At 34.8% G+C, this 23,518-nt stretch overlaps 3 protein-coding genes across 5 annotated transcripts; 1 reads left to right on the forward strand and 2 right to left on the reverse strand.

Moving 5' to 3' along the window:
* Positions 1-1,059: 1,059 nt before the first annotated feature.
* Positions 1,060-4,583, reverse strand: LOC110705263 (cation/H(+) antiporter 28-like). The gene is made up of 4 exons (XM_021883106.1): positions 4,437-4,583; positions 3,087-4,115; positions 2,231-2,836; positions 1,060-1,659 (listed from the first exon to the last, which is right to left on the reverse strand). Exons 1-4 carry the CDS (start codon positions 4,581-4,583, stop codon positions 1,060-1,062), a joined length of 2,382 nt encoding a protein of 793 aa, XP_021738798.1.
* Positions 4,584-6,298: 1,715 nt separating this feature from the next.
* On the forward strand, positions 6,299-11,222 carry LOC110705691 (peptidyl-prolyl cis-trans isomerase FKBP42-like). Of its 3 annotated transcripts, none has more exons than XM_021883599.1 (8): positions 6,299-6,635; positions 7,305-7,388; positions 7,553-7,729; positions 8,147-8,236; positions 9,036-9,220; positions 9,331-9,453; positions 9,567-9,719; positions 10,634-11,222. In XM_021883599.1, exons 2-8 carry the CDS (start codon positions 7,352-7,354, stop codon positions 10,958-10,960), a joined length of 1,092 nt encoding a protein of 363 aa, XP_021739291.1. In that variant the 5' UTR covers positions 6,299-6,635; positions 7,305-7,351; the 3' UTR covers positions 10,961-11,222. The 3 variants fall into 3 exon arrangements, with proteins under 3 accessions (XP_021739291.1, XP_021739290.1, XP_021739289.1); XM_021883598.1 differs by having other exon boundaries at positions 6,301-6,635; positions 7,297-7,388; positions 7,547-7,729; XM_021883597.1 differs by having other exon boundaries at positions 6,301-6,635; positions 7,547-7,729.
* A 1,259-nt stretch (positions 11,223-12,481) lies between these two features.
* On the reverse strand, positions 12,482-19,538 carry LOC110705692 (DNA topoisomerase 2-like). Its single transcript, XM_021883600.1, has 19 exons — positions 18,880-19,538; positions 17,814-18,118; positions 17,645-17,723; positions 17,287-17,557; positions 16,992-17,194; positions 16,672-16,890; positions 16,441-16,554; positions 16,219-16,338; positions 15,971-16,135; positions 15,553-15,894; positions 15,306-15,439; positions 14,835-15,222; positions 14,566-14,752; positions 14,439-14,488; positions 13,917-14,351; positions 13,688-13,829; positions 13,532-13,596; positions 13,334-13,439; positions 12,482-13,250 (listed from the first exon to the last, which is right to left on the reverse strand). Exons 1-19 carry the CDS (start codon positions 19,456-19,458, stop codon positions 12,709-12,711), a joined length of 4,446 nt encoding a protein of 1,481 aa, XP_021739292.1. The 5' UTR covers positions 19,459-19,538; the 3' UTR covers positions 12,482-12,708.
* Positions 19,539-23,518: the final 3,980 nt, after the last annotated feature.

Consider the following 23,518-nt stretch of genomic DNA (forward strand, 5'->3'; position numbering starts at 1 on the left):
CCGTTAAGGTTCCGTTAAGTGGGCCTCATATTTCATTAAATAATTATTTAAATTATTAAAAAAAAAACTTTAAAAAAAAAAATCTCAAACACCCCATTTCCCCTGTCCCGGCGTCAGCCACCCTCCCCCCTCCCCTTGTTGGCGCCCAAATTTTTCCCCGATGCCGGCGAACCCCACCTCCTCCATTTCCCCTCCTGCAAACCACCCCTAACCCCGTGGTCTCCTGCTGCTAAACCGTCACCTTCGCCGCAAAATTCCACCAAATCTTCATCGGCGACGCCCCGACCTTTCCCCCACCCCTACGCAGCCAACGAACCCCCTTCCCCTTCTTGTTGCCCCGACCACCAGCCTCAAACCACCAGTCAATCGAAACCCTAAAATTCAAAATTGAAATCGAATTCGAAATCCTAAACCACCAGCCCCAAACCGCCGAAATCGAAATCGAAACTCTCGTTTAGGGTGGATTGAGGCTGGTGGTTTAGGATAAGTGATGGACGAAAGGGTAAGGGAAAGGGAGGGGGTCGATTTCGGTGGGGGGAATAAGGAGGGGGGCGATTTCCGGTGGGGGAAGGGAAAGGAGGTGGTTTCTGGTTCGGGGTGGGGGGAATGGCAGCAAGAACGGGAAAAGGGAGGGGGGTTGGCTGCGTAGGTAGGGGAAAGGGAGGGGTGGGGTCGCGCCAGCAAGGGGATGGGGGTGGGGTTGCGTCGGCGCCGACAGGGGGGAGGGGGTGGTAGTTGAGGGGACGGGTGACAGTGAAGTGGAGGGGTGGCTGCAAGGTGGTTGAATGGTGGCTAACGGAAAAAGTAACGGCCTTAGTCTTTGGTAGTGAAATATATATTTTAGGAATTTGTGTGGTAGCAAAATAAAATTTTATTTTAAACGGGTAGCAAATGTGATACGGGGTGTTTTCGCTGGTAGCAAATGTCAATTTTTCCTTTTATATATGTATGACTAGCTAGATTAATTAGGAAACACTATGTTATCTTACATATTGACACATATCCTAGTTAACATACAACTGAATTCTAGTAAAATTGCTTCATACAATCTTCAAAATTTTATAAGAAGGAAAGCTCATTATCACAGCCTCCAGGTTCAACTTTGGGGTTGTGTTGTTGAATGATTAAAACAGAGGCAGTGATGGAAAAATTAGGGCACGATAGTATATCACCTAAAGGCCCTAATTCTGGACATTGTTCCCAATCATTCATTCCCATTGTTAACATTGAATTCACTCGCCCAGCTCGTCCCACAATAAAAAGCTCATATTGGCCATCTAATGATCGTAATATGGTGTAAGCTTGTGCCGAATTTATCAAGTGTTTCTCCAAGTAAGACACCTTCCCTCCTGCAATGTGCCTTTCATAGAAATTTGCAAAGCATTCATCATCGAGTTCCATCTCTTCTAATAATTGGTTTGTTCTTCTCGTGTTATTGCTTTCTGCATCTATGTCTACTAGGAGTCTCATCACTGTAAGTTTTACCCCCGGATGGTAAGCTGTTCGTCCTGCATATGCTAATGCTTCTCTATCATCTTTGCCACCGATGAAAATAACAATAGTATTCAAAGTGCTTCTTCGCGATTTCGATATTTGACTGGTGGCACCAAAACCTCGATCAACCAAGATTGCAATGGAGCATGGGGCATTGCGAAGAACCTAGTAAAAACAAATTATAAAAAAAAAAATATTATACTCGGTTGCATTAGACTAAATAGAGTAATATTAGATCATGATAGAATCTCCCAAACAGAACTCATCTATCTATACTTAGTATTTATAAAAAGTATAACCAAGAAAGACACATGTCGCCATCTATTCTATTACACTTCTCTAACCAAGTGCCACATGTCATCTTACACTATTAATTTTTTATTACACCATTTTTTTTAATTCTTTCATTAAACTTAATTATACTTCATCTTTCATACACACTTCATTTATCCCCATTAATTCAACATTTTCCTATTCTCTCTTTAATTTTAGCCCTTCCACTTTCTATTTAAGCCTCTTTTTCGATTAAAGTTCCAAAATTTTAATTTCTTTAATCATGTTTCCGATTACATATTATACCCTATAATGACTTACAAATATTTCCTCACTTATCTCTCAATAAAATTTTATATGAATAACTCGTGCATTGTACGGGCCAGAAGGCTAGTAGTAATTAAAATATTTTACCAAAGGAGATTAGGTGGATTAACATAATATTAATAAATACGAGCATTACCTTGCGATTAACATATCTAAAACCTACATGACTATCATTTGTCTTCCCATCATTTGGAAGACCATTGTGAAAAGGAAGTATTATTAGACTGATGATTGAATCCTCAGCTAAGTTGCAAATTTCCTGGTGCATGTTGTTAAAAGTGGCCAAGGCCATGGCTCTTCGAAGGGTGATTCCATCTCCATTCTTCTCAAGGTATTCTTGTAATGTGGTTGTAATTTGCTCTCTATTCTGAATTGTCACCTCATCAGTCACCTCTATAGCATCTACTCCTCCGGGGACTAAAGTGGCAGCTATATGATCTGTGAGTTCTATCATGTCAGTAGCATACACCACGATGCCTGGGTCACCTGTCTCCTTGGAGATCTCCATGAGATTTATAGCACAAGGAACATTTTCGACTCCATGAAAACCTAATAGAATCCTTAGCTCCTTAGTAGGATCATGCCATTGTAGCGCCAAAGGTTGATTTGGGAAACGTTTCCTAGCTCTTCGAACAATGTATTTTGCAACTATTGGGATGTAGATGATCTTGAGAAGCATTGCAAATATCATACCAATACCTGTTGAGTAACTGATGATACGATTCTGCATCAATCCATTATACTAATTGTAAGAAAAAACAAATTAAAATATTCAAATTACATACATGTGGTAATTAAGGAGGATGCCCCAATTTCTCATGGTGAGAAACAAATTTTATTTCTCATATGGCATTTTCGTAAATAAACCAGTAACTTTATTCAACTACGGAGCCCACGATAATGAAAAAGTTGTTGATTTATTCACGAAAATACCCCCATGAGAAATAAATTTCGCGCAAAATTTAATCACATCAAAAAAAATAAATGTGTACCTTCATGGCAATAATAGTGAGGTATATATGCAAATGTCCTTTGACATTCAAAAGCAATGCAAGTGTTATGGATTCAGGCCATTGAATATCAAATATTAACCCGGATAAAAGCGCTCCAATAATCTTAGCAACCGTTTCGACAACAAAAAAGCCAAACAACCTTGCCCAAGAGCCTAGAGTTTGAAACTCAAATCGTCCAATTTGTGCTTCCAAACCCACCCACACAAAAAAGAAAGGATAGAACACAAAGGTCAAAAAGTAATTAGATTTAGAAATGAAAAATTGTGAAATCCTCCCTTCTCGCGGTAAGAATGCCCCAGTTACAAAAGCGCTAAGCACGGGAGTAAACCCCATAAGGGGTGAAATGCAGCCAATACACACAACAAACGCAACTGAGAGCACCAAGTGTGATCCTTTAAATGTTTTTCCATGAGGATTGGTGTTGTTGACCCAATGAAGAATTCTAGGTCCTACAATGAGGGTTATGATGATTTGTACCAACAGTGTCGCGCCAAGAGGGATAACACCATGACCCTTAAGGTACTTATGTTGGTCAGGTTCTCTTACACGAACCCGAAACCCTCTTTCTGCTTGGAATATGACATATCCAACACAAATTATAAAAATAGTTACCAATTCAGAGTACACTGCTGCAGAAATGGCAAACTTGCCAATGTTAGACTTTCCAATTTTAAGGTCTGTTAACACACGTGTTAGCAAAGGGGACCCCGTACTTGACAACATTATAGAGAAAGCTAAATAAAATTTAAGGTTTGAGTTCGTCCCGTAATGAAGGAAAGGAGCACTGCCACTTGTCATAATAAATGTGAAAATCATCACCGTGTATGCAAAAATAACCTCTCTCTTAGGTATGCGAAAAAACACCAGAGGATTCATTTCGAGCCCTAGTGCAAACATGTAGATGGTCATCCCAAAATCCGTTAGAAATTTCATGTTTTTCAATTTGTTATCATCTATATGTAGTAACGAAGATTTTACTAAGGTCCAATTGGCTAACGAAAACCCCACCTGCAATACAATACTTATCATTAATCACATATATAATAAATTTAGTTTAATAATTAAGGTAGCTTGCAAAAATGATCATTAACATTCTATGTCAATTACAACAATTTCTTTGTTGTATTCTAGAAAACTAATAATGCACATATTTTTTTTTTGGTGTTTAGAGAGCCACAAAGGCGGGGGTGAGAATTGATCCCAGGATCTCGTGGAATCGGGAGGGAAGCTCTAACCATTTGAGCTATCCCTCACTCTCATAGTACACATATGCATATAAAGAAATATACTATGTATGTATATAGATTATTCGGAATGTAGAAGACATACAATAGTTTCCGATATGATTCGTGGCTGAGAAAAGGGCTTTACGAGGATATGCAAGCCATGGCAAAGTCCAAGCAAAGAAATGAAGCAAATAACGTATGAAGCAACATTTGATATCGCATTGTTACAATCTGTAGTATCATCTTCCATTTCTTCTCGTTTTTGATCTCCTTTTGATTATATCCTATCAATTATTATATCATTCATTGGATATGAGTCCTTTTCGTTACTTCCATATTTTGTGTACAAGTTGAGATGCATGAAGTTAAAAATCTCTTCCATTAGCTTTTCTGCATGCAAATACAAGTAATACTAATTAGCAAGCTTATGAGTACGTCCAACTTATGAAGGGTATATATAATATGAAATTACAATTTTTGTGTCCAACTAACTTTCAAGCATATACAAACATTTTTATACTTTAACAGAAATTAAAGTTTCCTTGGTGATATATGTATTATTATAGAGGGGATACCCAGTCAATTCCCCAGATAAACAAAATTGTCTATCAAGTAGCAGTGGAGGGGTATATGCGTCTTTTCATATACTAGTTGAGGGGTACATGTGTAATTTCCTCACCAAACAGTAAAAGCAAAAGACAAACAGTAATTGGACAGCTCACCAAAAGTACTGAATAAATGACCCTGCTTTTTCAATATATTTACAAAAATGTCATCAGATTAACAAAAATTCGTTTATCTGGCAGATTAACTTATATTTTCCCATTATTATATATTACATAATATCACAAAATGGAAGAATGCAACAAAATACCATAGTAAGGATAGACATAATAATAAATAAGGCAAAAAAAAAAGGAGTATTTCGTAGTAGTCATTGTAATGATCTCTTTCAATTTAATTGTTACCATTCTAGTTATATCCTTTAATGTTAAAAGATCGAGTATTGATAAACAAACAATGTCAAATGACAATAGATTTACTACATACTATATATATAAACCCATTAGCTAGTAATAATATAAGAATCATGGTTTAGTTTACCTAAAATAACGAATTTCAAATTTCAATGTATCTATAACCTAAATCGAAAGAGAATAAGCCTACATACATATAATTTCTTTAATTAATTCATACATGTAACTTCAAACCTTGAATAAAATAACTTTCTATATAAACATGTGTAATTTGTAATTAGTTTATCATGAATCATGAACTATAAAAGCAATGTAATTGTGTTCCCCAATATTTTTGAAAAGCAATCTAGTAACAATATTAAATAAAAGAAAGATAAACCAATAACCAAAAATTAGATCAATTTTTGACATATACACATAGTAAAAAAAATATTAATTACGAAGAATGAAAAAAAAAAAAATAGACTTTTTACCTGTCAATGTCTCTAATTGCCATTGTGGAAGTTCATTACTTTTGATGCAAAGAGACAGAGAGATGAAAAAGGGAAAAGAAAGGGAGAAGAAAATGTATGGTGGTCTTAAATCATTCTAATTGAGGAAATTTATTGTTAAAGGTTCGAGTTCTTTGGGGAATTTGTACATGTGTAATATGTCGATTATATTGGTCAATTTTTTCTTTATCTTTTTATGTCTTTTCCGTAAATTAATAACAGTAATAGTAATAATAGTAATAATAATAATAATAATAATAATAATAATAATAATAATAATAATAATAAGGGTTGCAAAGCTACATATACTCATAACTCATTTAATACTTCAAAATAGGTAGTAGTATTAATTCGGAATTTATGAAAAATAATTTATAACTCGAAATTAACAATATATTTCTCATAATTAAGCTAAAAGTCATGCTATCTTAGCCATTTTTATTAAGATTTTATATTCAACTTTTTTTGAGGGAAGCTTTTATATTCAACTAAAATTATCTTTTTTTTTTTTTTTGAGGCAAACTAAAATTATCTAACTTTCAACTAAAATTATCTAACTTTTTTTTTTTGAGGCAAACTAAAATTATCTAACTTGTTTAGTGTTTTTTTTTTCATTTGTTCCTCTATTGGAACTCGGAAGACATGATTTAAAGTGCCCAAATAAATAAATAAATAAATAAAATAAAAAATAAAGTGATACTCCGTACAAAAACAGTACGAAGTATAATTTTACAAACAATCCCACAAATTAAAATTCCCCATTACATTTATCTGCAAATCAATCTTCTTCGATCTTGGAAAAGGGACTCCTTATCTGCCCCTTCTCCTTTCTGGGTACGTTTCTCAAGTATATTCTACTAATTTCGTTAGTTGCATCTTATTCTGCTGTTGTTACTAATTTCTGTTACAGAATTTTGTGTCAAAATCTAGTCTTTATTACTTTGATCTACTGTAATTGAGCTGGGTTGTTACAGTACATAGCTTTCTTGATTAGCTTCTGAAAATTAGGAATTTGGGCAGTAATTTATCTTTTAATCACAGCAACTTCAGATGGGTATGTCTGTGTCCAATTTATGTGTATATGAATTGGGTTTATAAATACAATTCTGGTTGCCTCAAGAAGAATTCTGCAGTAATTGAACTTAATTGACTTTTGTTTTCATTGATTCTCAAATTGTTCCAAATTATTTTTCTAACTTTGTTAAAGAACCTTTTTTTTTAAAACTGTAATTGAGCATGGTAATTGGTGAAGCAAATAATTGACTTGGTTAGTTTCAGAAAGTTATGATCTTGGGTATTATTTGATTCACATTCCCCAAATTCAGATGCATATTTATCTGTTTAGTGTATGACTTGTTGCAAACATACAATGAAATGGGTTTGTAATGTTTATAAGATTATAATATTTCAATTCATTATCCAATTCAAATATTCGATCAAGGGTATTATTTGAGTTATAAGGCAATTTGCAACATTCTAACTTGAGCCTGGTCAGGTTAACAGGAAGGTAGTGTATAAGAACCTACTGTGGACTGTGGTTAGTAAGAGAAATGGAGGATGTTGTGGAGCAACAGAATCCATCACTAGGTAAAATACATCCCTTTTAGCCAATTTATGATACATTTTTTCAATGAATTGCCTATCTCTAGAATTGGAAATGAGATTCTATATTCACTCAATCAAATACCGCAAATCATACTCCTATATCCCTTTTAAAAATCTCACATTGCTATACTCCTTTGAAGGTGAAGATGGAGAGAGTGATATAGTAACTGAACAAGCTACCTTTGTCCATGGAGCACCTCATCAAGATGATAATGGCCCCCCTAAAGTAGATGCTGAAATTGAGGTTCTTCATGAGAAAGTTACCAAGCAAATAATCAAAGAAGGTCACGGTGAAAAACCATCCAAATATTCCACATGCTTTAGTAAGTATAATTGGCTTCCATCTTAGTCTCTTAGATTTTCCCCACTGAATATTCAAATTGTTGCGATTTTTTTACACTTGGTAACTATGGACTGTGGATGGGTATAAAAATTTTCCTTTCCTTTCACTGCCTTGTTACTATGTGTGTCATATAACTAATTGAAATTTCAGCAACATTGTCATATATTGCAAAATTGCAATGGAATACAAAGACATTGTTCTAATCTAGTCAAGTTCATTCATTTTGTTGGCACATTTGCTGTAAGTTGTGATTTTATATATCACTATTATTTTCTGGATGGCTAGACTTGCACATTTTAAAAGCAAATTAAGTTGTGTGTTTGTTTAGTAATGAGCTTGGGAAGAGCCTACATCTGTTTCTTGTTTCAAAATGACATTTTTTCTTCCCTTTTAATAGTGCATTACAGAGCATGGACTGGGAGCACACAACACAAGTTTGAAGACACATGGCAGGAGCAACGGCCAATAGAGCTAATTCTAGGAAAAGGTAATGCTCAAAATATGCTTTATTCTGTGGTAAGTTTGGTGCCTGATATGCTTGATACTGGATTTGCCAACTTTGATTCCTTCGGTTTTCTGAGATGATTTCCATCACACAGATTGAATTTCACAATGTCACTATTGTTCTAGTTGACAGACGCCAATTTCATGTATGTACATATTTTTTATGTAGCTGGGTATAGACATTTCTATATCAGCACAAATAGTATCTTTATTTTATTGCAATCGAATGCAAATCAATTTAAGTATGATGAAATACCTTGCTGGGGGTTTATTAAATCAATCTAGGTTACTTTAGGGCACCTAGGTAAGTGGCACCGGCTTAATGACTCAAGGGACCAGACTGTCTAACACTACTAGCTTGTATAGTTGCCTGACTAATCTTTTAGTGTGCTATGCGTTCTAAATTTAATTATCAAGCGGTGATAATTCCTCCCGTCCCAGCTCACAGCTATGCCTAGAAGTACAGATATAGCAGTGGCTCTTCACTACCCTCATCCTGAGTGCATGCATGCCCTTTTGCATAAATTCTGGCTTCAAAATTGATCAAGTTTCAGTGCCTCATATTTTGTCATCGTAAAAATTGCTGAAGGATTGTTATGTGAGACTTTTCTTTTGGGTCATTTTCATCCTCTTCACTGAAAAAATTGAGCTTTTGATGTGTTTTCTGAATTCATTCTAGGTACAAGTTCTATGTTCATACTTCTTTCATCAAGTTGGCATTGTTGATAATCTCTTGGACTACTTACTTTGAGACTAAGTTGAATTTTATTGTTTTTTGACAGAGAAGAAAGAGATGGAAGGTTTAGGAATTGGTATATCAAACATGAAGTCTGGAGAACGTGCCTTGTTACATGTTGGTTGGGAGCTAGGCTATGGAAAAGAAGGAAGCTTCTCCTTTCCAAATGTTCCACCCATGGCTGACATTATATATGAAGTTGAACTCATTGGATTTGATGAAACCAAAGAAGTATGTAATCAATCACCTAAATTTTACAATGAACTACGTATTGTTAGATCCAAAGCTGGTTGAAAAGATATACCTTTTCACTATTGAATTAGAATGCATCTGGGATATAGGGTAAACCACGTAGTGACATGACAGTTGAGGAAAGGATTGGTGCTGCAGACCGACGAAGAATGGACGGAAATGCTTTATTTAAGGAGGAGAAACTGGAGGAGGCTATGCAACAGTATGAAATGGTTATTCATTTTTCTAATTTTCACTATTACCATATTATTGTTATGGATTTCTACTTATCTTCATGTTAGGCATCAATCATTCAATCAGTTTCTGCTATGTCTTGATGCCTCAGGCAATAGCATATATGGGAGATGATTTCATGTTCCAGCTTTTTGGAAAGTACCGTGATATGGCTATGGCTGTCAAGAATCCTTGTCATCTCAACATGGCAGCATGTTACATTAAACTCAAGCAATATGATGATGCCATAGTGCAATGCAGCATTGTGAGTACCTTGTCTCATCAAAGAATGTGGATCTAGCTTGTCTTTTTCTGAAAATTGATGGTATAGTTAATCCCTGTGCTAAAACAACAAAAAATATTGTAGTTCTCGTTCTGTTGATATCAAACACAGAAAACATATTAGAATTTTGTACACCTGGTCCATAAAATAGTCTTTTTTGTAATCGGATGGACAAGGCTGCTAAGTGCTAAGGACTGCTAACACCTTCCTCTTTCCTTGAAACCTAGTATCTTATTTATAAGGCACAAGTCTTTGCAGAGGCACTATGGCCTTTGGTGATGATACTTTTCGGCTGATTTCCTGCTTGCGGGCCATCTTTAATATATTAAGTGCAGAATTGTTATTAGATAAAACATATGCCCTTGATTTTCCCTAGTGTGCAACATCTTTGGGCTTTTTTACTTAATTCAGTTTTTCAGCACGGGTTGCTTGTTCCCTTGTATGCCAGGGCGTACTAATGTTCTTAGAACCTTTAGCTTGCTTCTTCATGATGGCCTCATCAAACATATTGCAAGTCTGAATTTATAATTTGTATACATCTGACAATTGATGCAGTATCAACAAGGGAACTTTATGTTTTTCACTCCTAACCTTTATCATGCATTTGCACTAATCTATGATGGAAGTAGGGAACTTCCCTTACCTTCAGATGTTGGCCTGGGCTGAGCTTGAAATGTATAAGCTTCATTTCCTTTATAGAGTTTTGTATGGACCAAAATATTCTTAAGGAATTCATGCATCAATCTCTGTTATGTTGCCATTACTTTTTATTGTTTAGAATATTTAGCTTATTTCGCCGTATTTGCCCAGTACATATTACACTGCTTCAGAAATATTTTCTCTTTCATAATTTAGGTCTGACGATACTGAATACGTACTGGTTGATTTGGTGTCAGGTCCTAGCTGAGGATGAAAATAATGTCAAAGCACTGTACAGACGAGGAAAAGCAAGAGCAGAACTAGGGCAAACAGATGCAGCTAGAGAAGATTTGCTCAAAGCTCGTAAATATGCTCCGGATGACAAAGCAATTGCCAGAGAACTGCGGGTTCTTGCTGAACATGAAAAATCTGTCTATAAGAAGCAGAAGGAGATGTACAAAGGAATGCTTGGACCAAGACCTGAACCCAGGCCCCAGCAAACTAGTTGGCTAGCTCTCTTTTGGCAGTGGCTGATCTCATTATTCTATAAAATTTTCAAGCAGAAAACACAAAAATCTGACTAGTTTATTTATCCTATATAGTGCCCAAAATTGTGATAAGCTAGAGTTAAATAAAAATCAAACTGATGTATATACTGTATAACTGTTTTTACTACAGAAATGCTACAGGGATAGTCAATTAATAAACCATAATATGTTGTCCTAATTTCTGAAGCTCATATCATGCTAATAGGACAGGACTATTGTTAGATTACTACATGGACTAATTTCATATTTGTACAAAAGGTGATGAATGATTTACTTGCATTAGATTACTAGTTTACTACAGAGCATTTTTCGATACAATAAGTAATTTGATTTCAGTTTTGGATCGTATTTGAGTTAATCTGTAATTCGTATACCATGATGAACCAAACAATATTTGTCACAAAAAACTTCAGGTTAGGTTGTGTTGATTCGATTTAAGTACAAATACTTTATGTAAATTTGGATCTGGGTTAATTTCAGTTTTACCAAGTCTAGTAAAAAGTTTCGCCCTTGTACAAGCCTGCTGCACATTTACCAACATTTGATCCCTTTTTAGGCATCAAGCAACCTTGTAAGATGTAAAATCACACATATAGACATTATTCATTTAATGTGTTGTTGTATCAAATACACTTGATGATAAATGATGAGATTTGCTGATGTATAAACTACAATGGACTTCTCAATCATATAACTTAAACTTAAACTAATGGCAGTTTACAAGATGTGTACACTATTATTACAAATCATATAACTAATCACACAATAAAACAACAAAGAATCAAACTTCCGTTATATTACCAAAGCATGGACATCCAGGCACAATATGCACAAACAATCTTCTGAGATATATACACATAAACACCAAAAGAGAAGCTCATCAACAGCACATCTTTTAAGTCCCCCTTTTGTTTTGGACTTAAAGTTTCCTTCAATCGTTTACCCAACTTGGACACTCCACTTATAACTGGCAGTGTCATCAATGGCTTATCTTCCCTCTCTTTCTTCGCGCTCGAATCTTCCTCTCCTGCAGGCTTGCTGCTTTGGCAAGAGAAGGAGATCAAAGTTTTGGGGATGCTTATCATTTTATGCTCTTTGATTTCTTGGTTTTTGCCAAGGAGGCAATAGCTCATGGAAATTGCAGCCATTTAGTAAAAAGGGAGGAAATATTGAAACTTTTTTTAATAGAATTTTGTAGCTCAACTCTTTTTAAGTTTTCTTCAATTTGAGAAGATTGATTCAGTCACCTTCAAGCTAAGGAGAAAAATATCTTATATGAGCACCACATAAAATATATGGATAAGGAAGTAAAAATTTGGCCCCATAAAAAGATGGTTCAAAAAAATAAAATTTGTAAGCATGTTACAAATTCTGACCTTTAAAACAGCCTCAAAAAAGCAGGAAGTAGCTAATTCCCTAGGGCAAAAAACATTTTTACTACACCCGTTTCAAATTATTTACGACGGTTAAACATTAAGTGTGAGTAGAAAATATCTAATTTAGCAAATAATTTGAAACAGAAGTAATAGTAATTGGGCTAAAAAAACACTTACAAAATGGATCAAACGGGTTCGGGTTAATTTGATTCATGCCGAAATTGCCATCTTTCAATATGTACAACTGTGTATTCTTGCATACAAGTTGTACAACAGCTTTTAGGCACAACTAAAGTTAAATTTGTTCACCATAACATCATTTGTTTTGTTTGACAAGCAGTCACACAAGACTAAAGTTAAATTTGCATACAATTAGAATACTACCATATTTTCCTGTGGATGTATTGCCTATTCAGATTCAGAATCATCATCATCCTCTGCATCAGAAAAATTGTCAGACGCAGGGTGCTTAGAGTCATCACTGTCAGAGTCGCTCAGAACATATGTCATCTGCTTCCTGTTTGCTCGTTGTGGTCTAGACCTTGCCGGCATGGCTTCATTAATACTATCCAAAGAAAAAACTGAGATGTCATCACTCGCTTTACTACTGCCTGATTCTCCTCCGTTCAAAACTGACCCACTTTTTTTGTTGAAGGGAGAAGGCCTCATCCTCCTGACCTTCTGCTCAGGAGATGCATCCATTGTATCTGAAGCCTTGAAGGTATCAGTTATCAACTTTTGCCCTGCTTGAGATTTCTTACTGACAGGCCCCCTCTTCTTTGTAACAGCAGCTTGCTTGGGTTCCTTGCGGTTAGCAGCTCTACCCCTTCCTTTCTGTGCTGGTTTTGTAATTTCAAGGTCAACTTCATCATCGTTGTCTGATATTTCTTCAACTGCAGCAAATTGCTTCTTGGCATCAGCCTTTTTTGGGGCATCATCAGTTTCCATTTCTGATCAAAACAATAAAACTAATTACTACTAACAACAGATGAATGCATTTAGTAACATTCGGAAGTGTAAAATGAGAAGTTACCAGCAGATTTTTCTGGAGAAGAATCCAAGCAAGAGGCAGCCATCCGTTGGCTTAGAGCAGGAATGTCATCCTCTTCTTCCTCAGCTACAACAGTTGGCTTGGGTTGCTAAAAACATAGCTAAGTTAGCTTCTTACAAACCCAAGTTGTAAGGTGTTAGTCTTATGTAGAACTATATAAGTAAATAGAGATACACCTACCTTCTTAGCTGGAGCCTTCTTAGCTGGAGCCTTGCCTTTTTCCTTTACTTGCCCTGGCTGATATTCTAAGTAACAAAAGAAAGGTGGTCAAGAAAGGAACAAAAAATTTGCTGCAGTTGATGATTGTAAGTGGAAAACATTAGTAGATGATTCAACCTGAATCTAAATCGGAGTCCCTGACAGTTTTGGCTTTGCCCGCATTCCTTTTTTGCTTACGTGCCTTGTTCAGTTTTTGGGCAGAAGCTTTCACTTTATCCAGGGCATCTTTGGCCTCCTCCTCCTCTCTTATTTCCTTCTCCTGCAAAAACAAACAAATAATATTAGAACTATTTAGTCATTGACTGTAACACTATATTTACAGTTAAATTCAGAGGCTAACACTTACAAGAAGAGCTTTCTCAAGAGCATCAAGATCCCTTAACCACAAAGACCTTTCAGTTTCCTTGTTCAACAGTTCAATTTTCTCTTCAACTTTTCCCTTATTGTCACATAGCTCCTGCACTTTCTCATAAGTCAAGTTTCCTATTGTCATGGACAGCAGATAATCATAATAGCTCAAATGGTCAGCAGCAGATGTAGTATTCTCAGCGCTGACTTCCTGATCCTCTGTCTCATCGTTATTGTCAGTGGCACCTACAACAGCCGACTCAACAGATTTATTCTTGGGGATAGGATCAAACCCTTTCTGCCGCAATTCATTGACCAATTCCGCCTTTTTCCTCTTGCACACCACAATATCATCTTCTACTACAGCCAAGATAAACCTAACTTGGTTTGATAGCTTCATCAACTCAGCATGATATATCTCCAAGATTTTTTCCTGCCATGGTTTTCATTGAACTAATATGAGTTGCATAGTTAAGAAAGTATGTGAATCAGATCACGTGTTTCATGCTTTAAGACTTACCTTTCTTTTACTATAATATACAAACCTCATCGGATAGAACTTCTCAAGAACTGCACAAGAAATGTCATTACAAATGAGTAACCACTTAAAACCGAATGCACCCCTCAGGAAAAGTTTAAAGACGTACTCTTTTCAGGGGATTCATATTTAACGATCTTATTTTCCTCATCAAAGAGGTGCATGTTATTAGTGCTGAGGGTATTTGTGAGCTTAAACTTCTTCAACAAGCCCTCCTCCTTGGCAAGATTATAATTCTTCCTTGTTAATACAACCTTAAATTCTACAGTGTCATTAGTACTGCAGTCCACAAAGTCCTGCAGGCAACAATAAAACAAAATTAGTTTAAACCAATCTCTTTGTGAGCCACTTAGTTAAGTAAAATGAATGTTAAATCACCTTGATAAATGGCTCCTTGCCCTTCTCCATTTCCTTGGCAAGGGACGCCAAAAATTCCTTATAATCTTGGGTCCACTTCCGAATTGGCAACTCAGTGATTAAAAGAGTTACGTCATCATTACTGTCATCATCACTGCTGCTTTCATTAACTACCTCAATAATTCCAGTAACAGTGTAGGTGATTCCAGTGTCTTTCCTTGCAGTTTTTTGGATAGATCCTTTAAAATTATTGTACCAAGGATCCATAGGCACCAAAGGCTCATCGTTTAGCAAACGCCTGATGTTTGCAATGATGTCTCTGGGGTTATAATTGGGTATAAATGTACTCCAACCCGTTCCAATACCTTCAGATCCATTGACAAGAACTGTTGGTATTATTGGCATGTACCTGAAACACAAGGTCAAATTAGCTTCATCTAAACCACGTCAACTCTTGAGTCATCACCTTTCCACACTAGAAGGATAACTCACCATTGAGGTTCAATGGTCAAGCCATCATCTTTTAAGTAGTTGAGTAACATATCGTCATCCTTGGGAAACAGGAATCTTGTGATTTCAGTAAGCTTTGTGTGTATATACCTGGGGCTGGCAGCATCTTTTCCACCCTGTGAAATAGCAATATAAAACGAGGGGGGGTCAGCATGACAACTGAACTCATCGTAATCTGATTAATTCAAAGAAATCAATAGTACACAAATTTCTTCTAAGCCAAACATACCATGTTACGCGTTCCGAACTGTCCATGGGGCATTAAAAGATTGATGTTATTGGATCCAACGAAATTCTGTGCCATGCCAACAATTGTGCTTTGTATACTCGCCTCACCATGATGATAAGATGATTTCTCAGATACGTAACCACTGAACTGAGCAACTTTTGCCTGACTGATCAAGTTTTTCTTAAATGCAGCAAAAAGGACTTTCCTCTGTGTTGGCTTCAGCCCATCAACCATGGATGGAATGGATCTTTGAAGGTCTGCTCTGGAAAACAGTTTCAGTTCCTTGTGGACAAAATCACTGTACTTAATTATTTCTTCGTTATGATCAAGGAAATTTCCAACCTGCATCACAACAAATATCAGAAACTACAACCAGCCATTTAAAAAGGTACTCAACAAATTTTGAACAAGTTCAGACCTCGTCTTCCCGAAGCCAATCCTTCCTGGCTTCAATCTTCTTCTTACTAAAGGCCAGCTCAATCGCATTGCCATCATTGTCATTTTCCCAGCAGAAAATCTTTTTGTGCCTCTCGAGATTTGAAAAGTACTCCTTTCCTTCATTTGCATCACTTGTTCCCAACCCCTGTGTCAAAAACCCTTAAATTAAGAAACTCACAAACCAAATTCAAATAATTATACATTGTGGGTTGGTCTACACAAGCACACCTTATAGTACTTAATGGTCCAACTTTTCAAATTTCTTCCCATGCTTCTGATCCATTCTTCATACTCAGGCATGGTATAGAAAGCTAGAACCTCTTTATTTTTCCCTTGTCCTTTAATTGCCTGCATTGCAAAAGGAAAAGCTATTAGGGTTCCAGATACCCTTCACTGAACTGCATAGCACATAGGGATAAAAAAAAGAGTAGATATACAAATGTTGCAGACCTTCACTATAGGGGTAATAAACTCTTGCATGAAGGAAGGATTCTTCAGCAATGGAGGCCAGAATGTATGAATAAAGTTTATTATAAGCCCCTTGATGTGGGAACCATCATGATCCTGTGAGAGAAAACAAAGCAAACTTGATGCACTGATTGATAACTTAATTATACATTCTGGCAGAAAATGAAACACAAATAACTAAAATTGTATTGAGAAATCGAAAATATTTCCAACCTGATCAGCCATGATCATTAGATGTCCATATCGCAATGACTTTATACTGTTATCCTTGTCATACTTTTCTCCCTGCTTGAGCCCAAGAATCTTTTTAAGATTATTGATCTCCGCATTTTCTGTAATCTGCTTAGCACTTGCTTCCCTTACATTTAGCAATTTTCCTCGCAGAGGAAACACACCATAATAGTCTCGCTTAACAACAGAGAGCCCAGACATCTATTTGAAGTTGTTTCAATCGCGAAGAAATTAGAATATCATCAATAAAAACACAAGCTCTAGTGTTTAATTGAAAATATAATTCAAGCTAAATGACTTACAGCAAGTGCTTTTGCTGAGTCTCCTTCAGTGAGAATCAAAGTGCACAAGTGAGACTCTTTACCTCCGGCCTCATTGGCATCTTCTAGTTTAGGGACATCAAGTATCCTTCTAGTCTTGGACCCATCAGTTTTCTTTAGTTCCTTGGACTGCTTGAGATCAGCCCATTCAAGGAGGTTATCCACCACACCAGAAGTTTCTACCACTGAAAACAAGTTATGTCAGAAAATACCAACATCAGAAAATAAGGCCTTGTTCAGAGAAGAAATATAGTGATCAATTCACAAGGCTACAAACCTTTCTTCAAGAACTTATCTGACAATTCACAAATAGTACCAAAACTGTTTGTGCGAGTTGTTAGGGATTCCTTTGTCTGAGAATCAAATGCAGGATTGTCAATAAGAGCATTGACAAACACCCACAAATGGTTCTTCACAATATGTGGCTTGAGGTTTGCACCTTTCTTCTTCTTCTTAACAGCATCAATCACACATTTGGTTATCTGGCCAGTTATGTAATCGACATGAGTCCCACCTTTGATCGTGTTTATGTTGTTGACAAAGCTGACCTGGTTAACAAAATGCATAGGTTAGCCAACTGTGTACTTAAACTAAGAAGGGCATTAACTCCATTGGTCATAGAAATTGTTTGTCACCTGTTGAAATTGCCCGTCACTGCGACTGACAGAGATCTGCCACCTTGGATTCATATCTTCTTTAGTGTTATTGTCAATCCTGTTAACTAAAACAAGTCAGCTTCAAAGAAGATAACTCCCACCTTCAAACAACTAGAGAAAATCAATTACAAGGCAAGTTTTTATGCACCTGGGTAGTTCAACTCCTCTGGCATTGTTAGCAGAGTTCAGATACAGCTGAGCATAATCGTGAAACGTCTTCACCTGGACCTCGTTTCCATTCAAAAACACTCTTACTTTCTTCCCAGGACACGCGGCCAGGCATCCCGCCAAGTCCACGACTCTTTTCTTCATCAAGGCCACCACATCATCTTCTAGATGGGTCATCTGGAACTTGGACAAGTCTGGCCTAAATGTCACTTTTGTCCAATTCTCAGTAGCCTTACACTTCTGAATAACAGGAACTCCCTTTTCAGACATGTTGTTTCCAAACACCTTCACATCAACAAAACAGGTTGAAATTTAGTTTATAACCAAATCAAATTAGTCATATTATCAACATTATAGCAAATATCTAATGCCTCCTCTTCAACTCTATTCATATTATCACCTATAACTAAACAAGGCGACTAATTACCACCAGAATCACACGAATGCTCGTATTTAAATGCAAAAACATTGTGTCACTAAAGTATAAGTTTGACTACTGATACAGGTTGCTACAAGTCTGTAGTAACCCAAGTATCGAAAATTCGTAAACCAAATTAGATACATAGATTATGAATCATGCCTAATGTGCAGTAATCCGGCCTAAGATTAATACATTGTGGAGAAGACAAAGAAGTATAAAGTCATACGAATTATATTCGAAAATGAAGTTGGCTCACTTTTCTATAGCATAACAAATTAACATCAATTAGAACCTTACTAATTTGTGTATCAACAAATACAACAATCAATTTCAGTATTCAATCTTCGAACACAAAAACGATTAACCTGAATAATAACAATTGACCTAATTATATAATTATTCAAATTAGATCTAGCTCAAAAACAAAAACAAGTAACCTAATTATTAATAATCCGGATCATAAAAAACAAACAATCAATCAATTAATTAGCAACCAGAAACCCTAAATTCAGCAATTCAACAAACAATCAACCGAAACCCTAAAAATTACAATCAACAAAATCATAAATCACACAGATTACAACAATCAAGAGCTAATGAAAACCGATTGAAATTAAAATTATACCTGTTTATACTTCAATTGACGCTTTCCATCAGCAGTTTCAATGATAAACTCAGTAGAAAAAATATTCGTAAGCTTAGCACCATACCCGTTTCTACCACCAGTAGTCTTCTTCTCATTATCGTTATAATTACTACTGGTCAACAAATGCCCAAAAATCAATTCAGGAACATAAACACCTTCTTCTTTATGCATTTCAATCGGAATCCCATCTCCAGTATTATAAACACTAATCAAATTCTCTTCCTTGTCAATCACAACTTCAACTCGATCCATCTTCGGATCTCTCTGCTTGTTATCAGCAGCATTAACGAGGATTTCGTCGAAGATTTTGTAGAGCCCAGGAACATAGCTGACGTTTTGGTAGACCATTTGACCATCTGGGTTGTAAATCCAGAGAGATTGTTCGTGTTTTTCGATGGATCCGACGTAAGTGTCGGGTCGAAGGAGGATGTGTTCGAGCTGGGTTTTTTTCTGGTACATTTCTTCGATGGTTTTTCCGGTGGTCGGAAGAGGGTCGGAATCCATGGGTTGGATGTTGACGGTGGTGCTGGTTTGAAGGGGTTGCTTTTTCGGAGGCATTTTTGGAATGGAGGAGAGAGAAAGAGGAGAGAGAAAGTAGAGAGAGAGACACAGAGATGATGTCTGAGAAATGGGGGTGAGAATGAAAGAGGGGAAAGAAAGAGGAAGAGGGATATTTGAAGAAGAAAGGGTTTAACGGTCGATAGAATTTGAATTTGAATTTGAAATTTGAAAAATGGGCGGGATTTTGGAAAGTTTGTTTGAATTGAACTGACAGGTGACAAATACGCTGACACGCATTTTAAAACACTCACGCTCTCTTTCTATCCAAGATTCCAAGTTTGGAAAGGAAGAAGATGAGTGATTGGTGGAGTGTATCGTTTTGTTGTGTTGAGAGTTGAAACGTGTAGTTTTAGGTTGGTTTTGTTTTATGGGTTTTGTAATGGGCTTGGATATAACTTGCGTGTTGCGTCATTTTAAAATGGGCTTGAATCAAGAAAAAAACATATTGGGTTCATCATCGAATAATTTAGCCTTTTTTTATATTTTTTTTTTAGGGATTCGAAAATTTTAGCTTAGAGATTGTAAGGTTCATTAAGGCCTTTGGCAGTTTGCTTTTGGTTGTTGGTTGGTTCACTTGGCTTGTTTGACTAGCTGGAATGTTTGGCTGTTTATTATGGCTTTTGAAATTGGTTGTGTTAAGCTGGCTGTTTATAAAAGTGTTTGGTAAATTAATTGTTGGTTGTTGGCTGTTTATTAGATAATTTATGGGCTAACAAGCCAACAAAAAAAGCTACTCAAAGCAGTTTTTTCATTTTGTCTTAAAAGCCAGCTTTTTCGCTGATTAAAAAGCCAATTACCAAACACATTTTTTGGCTGTTTGACCACCTAAAAAAGTCAAAAGCCAAAAGCTAACCAAAAAGCCATTAAAAAGCCAATTACCAAACATAGCCTAAGTTGAATATGATATACTCATATACTACCTCCGGTCTAATTTACTCGCAACAAAGGGGTATTATTTGTGAGACATAAAATATTCTTTTTGTTGCAAGTAAATTGGACCGGAGGTAATATAATAATCTCATACGGAGTATTATTAATAAGGGCATAGATTCTAAATTTTATACTTAGGGACTGTTTACTTCAGCTTAATTTCAATTCAATTTAGCTCGGCTCCAATCGGTTAAGCTCCTAATTTTCCTCTCTCATAAAATATTCATTTCAGCTCAGTTTAGCTCCAATCAATTCACTTTAGTTCAGCTCAGTAAATGTGAACATGCCCTTACTGGTATCAAATTTTTTTATTATTAATTTTTTTTAATAATGTTGGAATGGTTCCACATCTCATTGATGGGATGAATTGTGAACGTAAAAGGTGATGAGGTGGGAACGGGATTTTATGGAGATAGGGTAGAGTTAGGGCCTGTTTGTTTAACATAATTTCAGTTTACTTCAATTCATTTTCTAATTTCATTCTCTCATAAATAATTCATTGCAGCTCATTTCAGTCCAATTCAGTTCATCTCCCATCAATTCAATTCATTTATTTTCATAAATCGAAACAGGCCTTTGGAAGTTAAAACACTCTTGTTATGAGGTTTCACAACTATAAGTCTAAACAATATATTACTTCGTAATTGGCTGGAATTGAGTATGGAGCCATTTCTACTCATTCAAAAGGTCTAATCAAATGACCCTTTTTAGGGACGTAGATTCGAGAATATAGTATGGTGTGGATAACTTTTTGGTAGAAGTCAGAAAAATACTCGTAATAAATTACTTCATCCGTTTCATAACAATTGCAATATTTCCTTTTACATTCGTTTCATAATTATTGCAACACTTCTTTATTTGGCAAGGACTCACTATTTCTCTCCTCTACCAATCTCACTAACACTACTTTTTATATTATTATCTCTATAATTAATAATTAAATATATCTCCACTAACTATACTTTATATTATAAAATTCACCTTTTGATTCCAACACTATAAATTTCCTAAAACTCTGTGCAACAACGAAACAAAAGGAGTAATATATTGCACAATTAAATGTATATATATGCGGTGTATAAGGATTCGATCATTCACATAACATAAACACATGAAGTGAAAGTGTTGAAGAAAAGAGTGAATGAATCTACATCGCATAGGATGAGTGGATAAAACTTTCATCTCAACTAAAAGAATATTTTATTGTGAACATTTTAAAAAGAAATGAGAGGATTATAAGTGAACCAATTAAAGTATATTTCAAATTTATTTTAAAAATGTACTTTTTTTTAAAGATTTTTAAAGATGTACTTTAAAGATGATAGGAATATAAAAAAAAACTGAAAAACCTCCCTATAACATTATACCTTTCACCTCTCTTCATTAAATCAAAATCGAATATTAGGTATATTTCCTTTATCTTTCTTTCGCTTTCTTTTTCATCTATGTTGTTACTAAATTTAAACTAAACTAAGTGTAAGTGGTTTAGTTATCTTATTTTGCTTCTTGACTGATTTCAAGTTGCAATGGGATAAAAATAGGAAATTGATGAGTGGAACGAAAAAAAAAATATCGTCTTTTCTTTGTTTAGTAATATATGCACACCTTTTTTATTCCTTCCCAATATACCACCCTTTATAGCTATAGGATTTGTGCGATATGAGTTTCTTTTTTATCACTATCATTGTCCAATTGGATATCCGTCACTCAAAATATTCCTATATGATTAAGTGCTCCATGTATCTTAATCAAATCAAAGTTTACACTCATGTATCACAATTGACAACCATTATACTAACATTACAAATGGTCTCTCACTCTCTTATTGAAACCTAGAGTATGCAAATAATAAAGTCTATTGAGTGATTACTCCACTCAATGTGTTCATTATTCTCTAATAATATTGTGATTTCAATCCATATAATAAATCCCCTCTAACTTTTGCTCTATAGTCATGACAACTTAGAGCAAAAACATAGTAAGAGGTAAACATATACTCGAATTTTTAAGGAGTATAATACTAGTACATTTTTAAAAAGTTAGCTATCGCGAATTTTATTATAGAAATATCAATTGCTCCCTCGATTTTATTTCCACCTTTAGATTTTAAACATCACAAAAGAGTTTGACACGAATTTTAGGCAATACATGGGATGATGGGAATCAATGAGAGCCTTGGGAGGGGGTCAAATGAATAGATATGTGTAGTTAGTAGTTAATGCCTTAATCGGGCTAGATATCTAACTATAACATGGACTATAATTTCCAAATATTAATACACTGTAGTACACCACGTATATCGGTATATGATAATTAATATGAAAACTACTTTGTGGCTAGTATCATAACTTGTCATACAATTCCACTATTTATTACAAACTTACAACTTTACAAGTATTGTTTAAATAAAATTGGTTGAGACTCATGAAAGTTAACATCCACATTATAAAATTGATCTATTAAGGTCCTGTTCTTTTGAGCTTCTGGGCAGAGTAGAGTAGAGCAGAACAGATTTCAGCAGAGCAGAGCAGATTTCATTATTATTGTTATTATTATTGTTATTATTATTATTATTGTTATTATTATTGCTATTATTATTATTATTATTATTGCTATTATTATTATTATTATTAGTACTACTAATATTATCGCATTATTATTAATCATTAAATTTTATTATTAAATATTAATTATTATTATTATTATATTAATTATAATTATCATTATTATTAAATATTATTTAATTATTATTATTACTAATATTAAAAATTATAAATTAGTATTATCTTTAAATATTATTTATCATCTTAATATTAATTTTTATTATAAAAATCAATTATTATTATTATAATTAATATTATTAGTTATAACTATTATTATTACTATTATTATCATTATTATAATTACTATTATTATTAATAAATATTAATTATTATTATTAATATTATAATTATTAAATATTAATTATTATTATTATTAAATATTAATAATAATAATTATTATTATTATCAAATATTAATTTTTTTTTATATTATTATTTATATTAAATATTATATATTATTATTATTAAACATTAATTATTTATTATTATTAAATATTAATTATTATTATTATTATAATTCAATAT

The sequence above is a fragment of the Chenopodium quinoa genome, unplaced genomic scaffold (genome assembly GCF_001683475.1).
Source record: "Chenopodium quinoa cultivar QQ74 unplaced genomic scaffold, ASM168347v1, whole genome shotgun sequence".
Classification (NCBI taxonomy): Eukaryota; Viridiplantae; Streptophyta; class Magnoliopsida; order Caryophyllales; family Amaranthaceae; genus Chenopodium; species Chenopodium quinoa.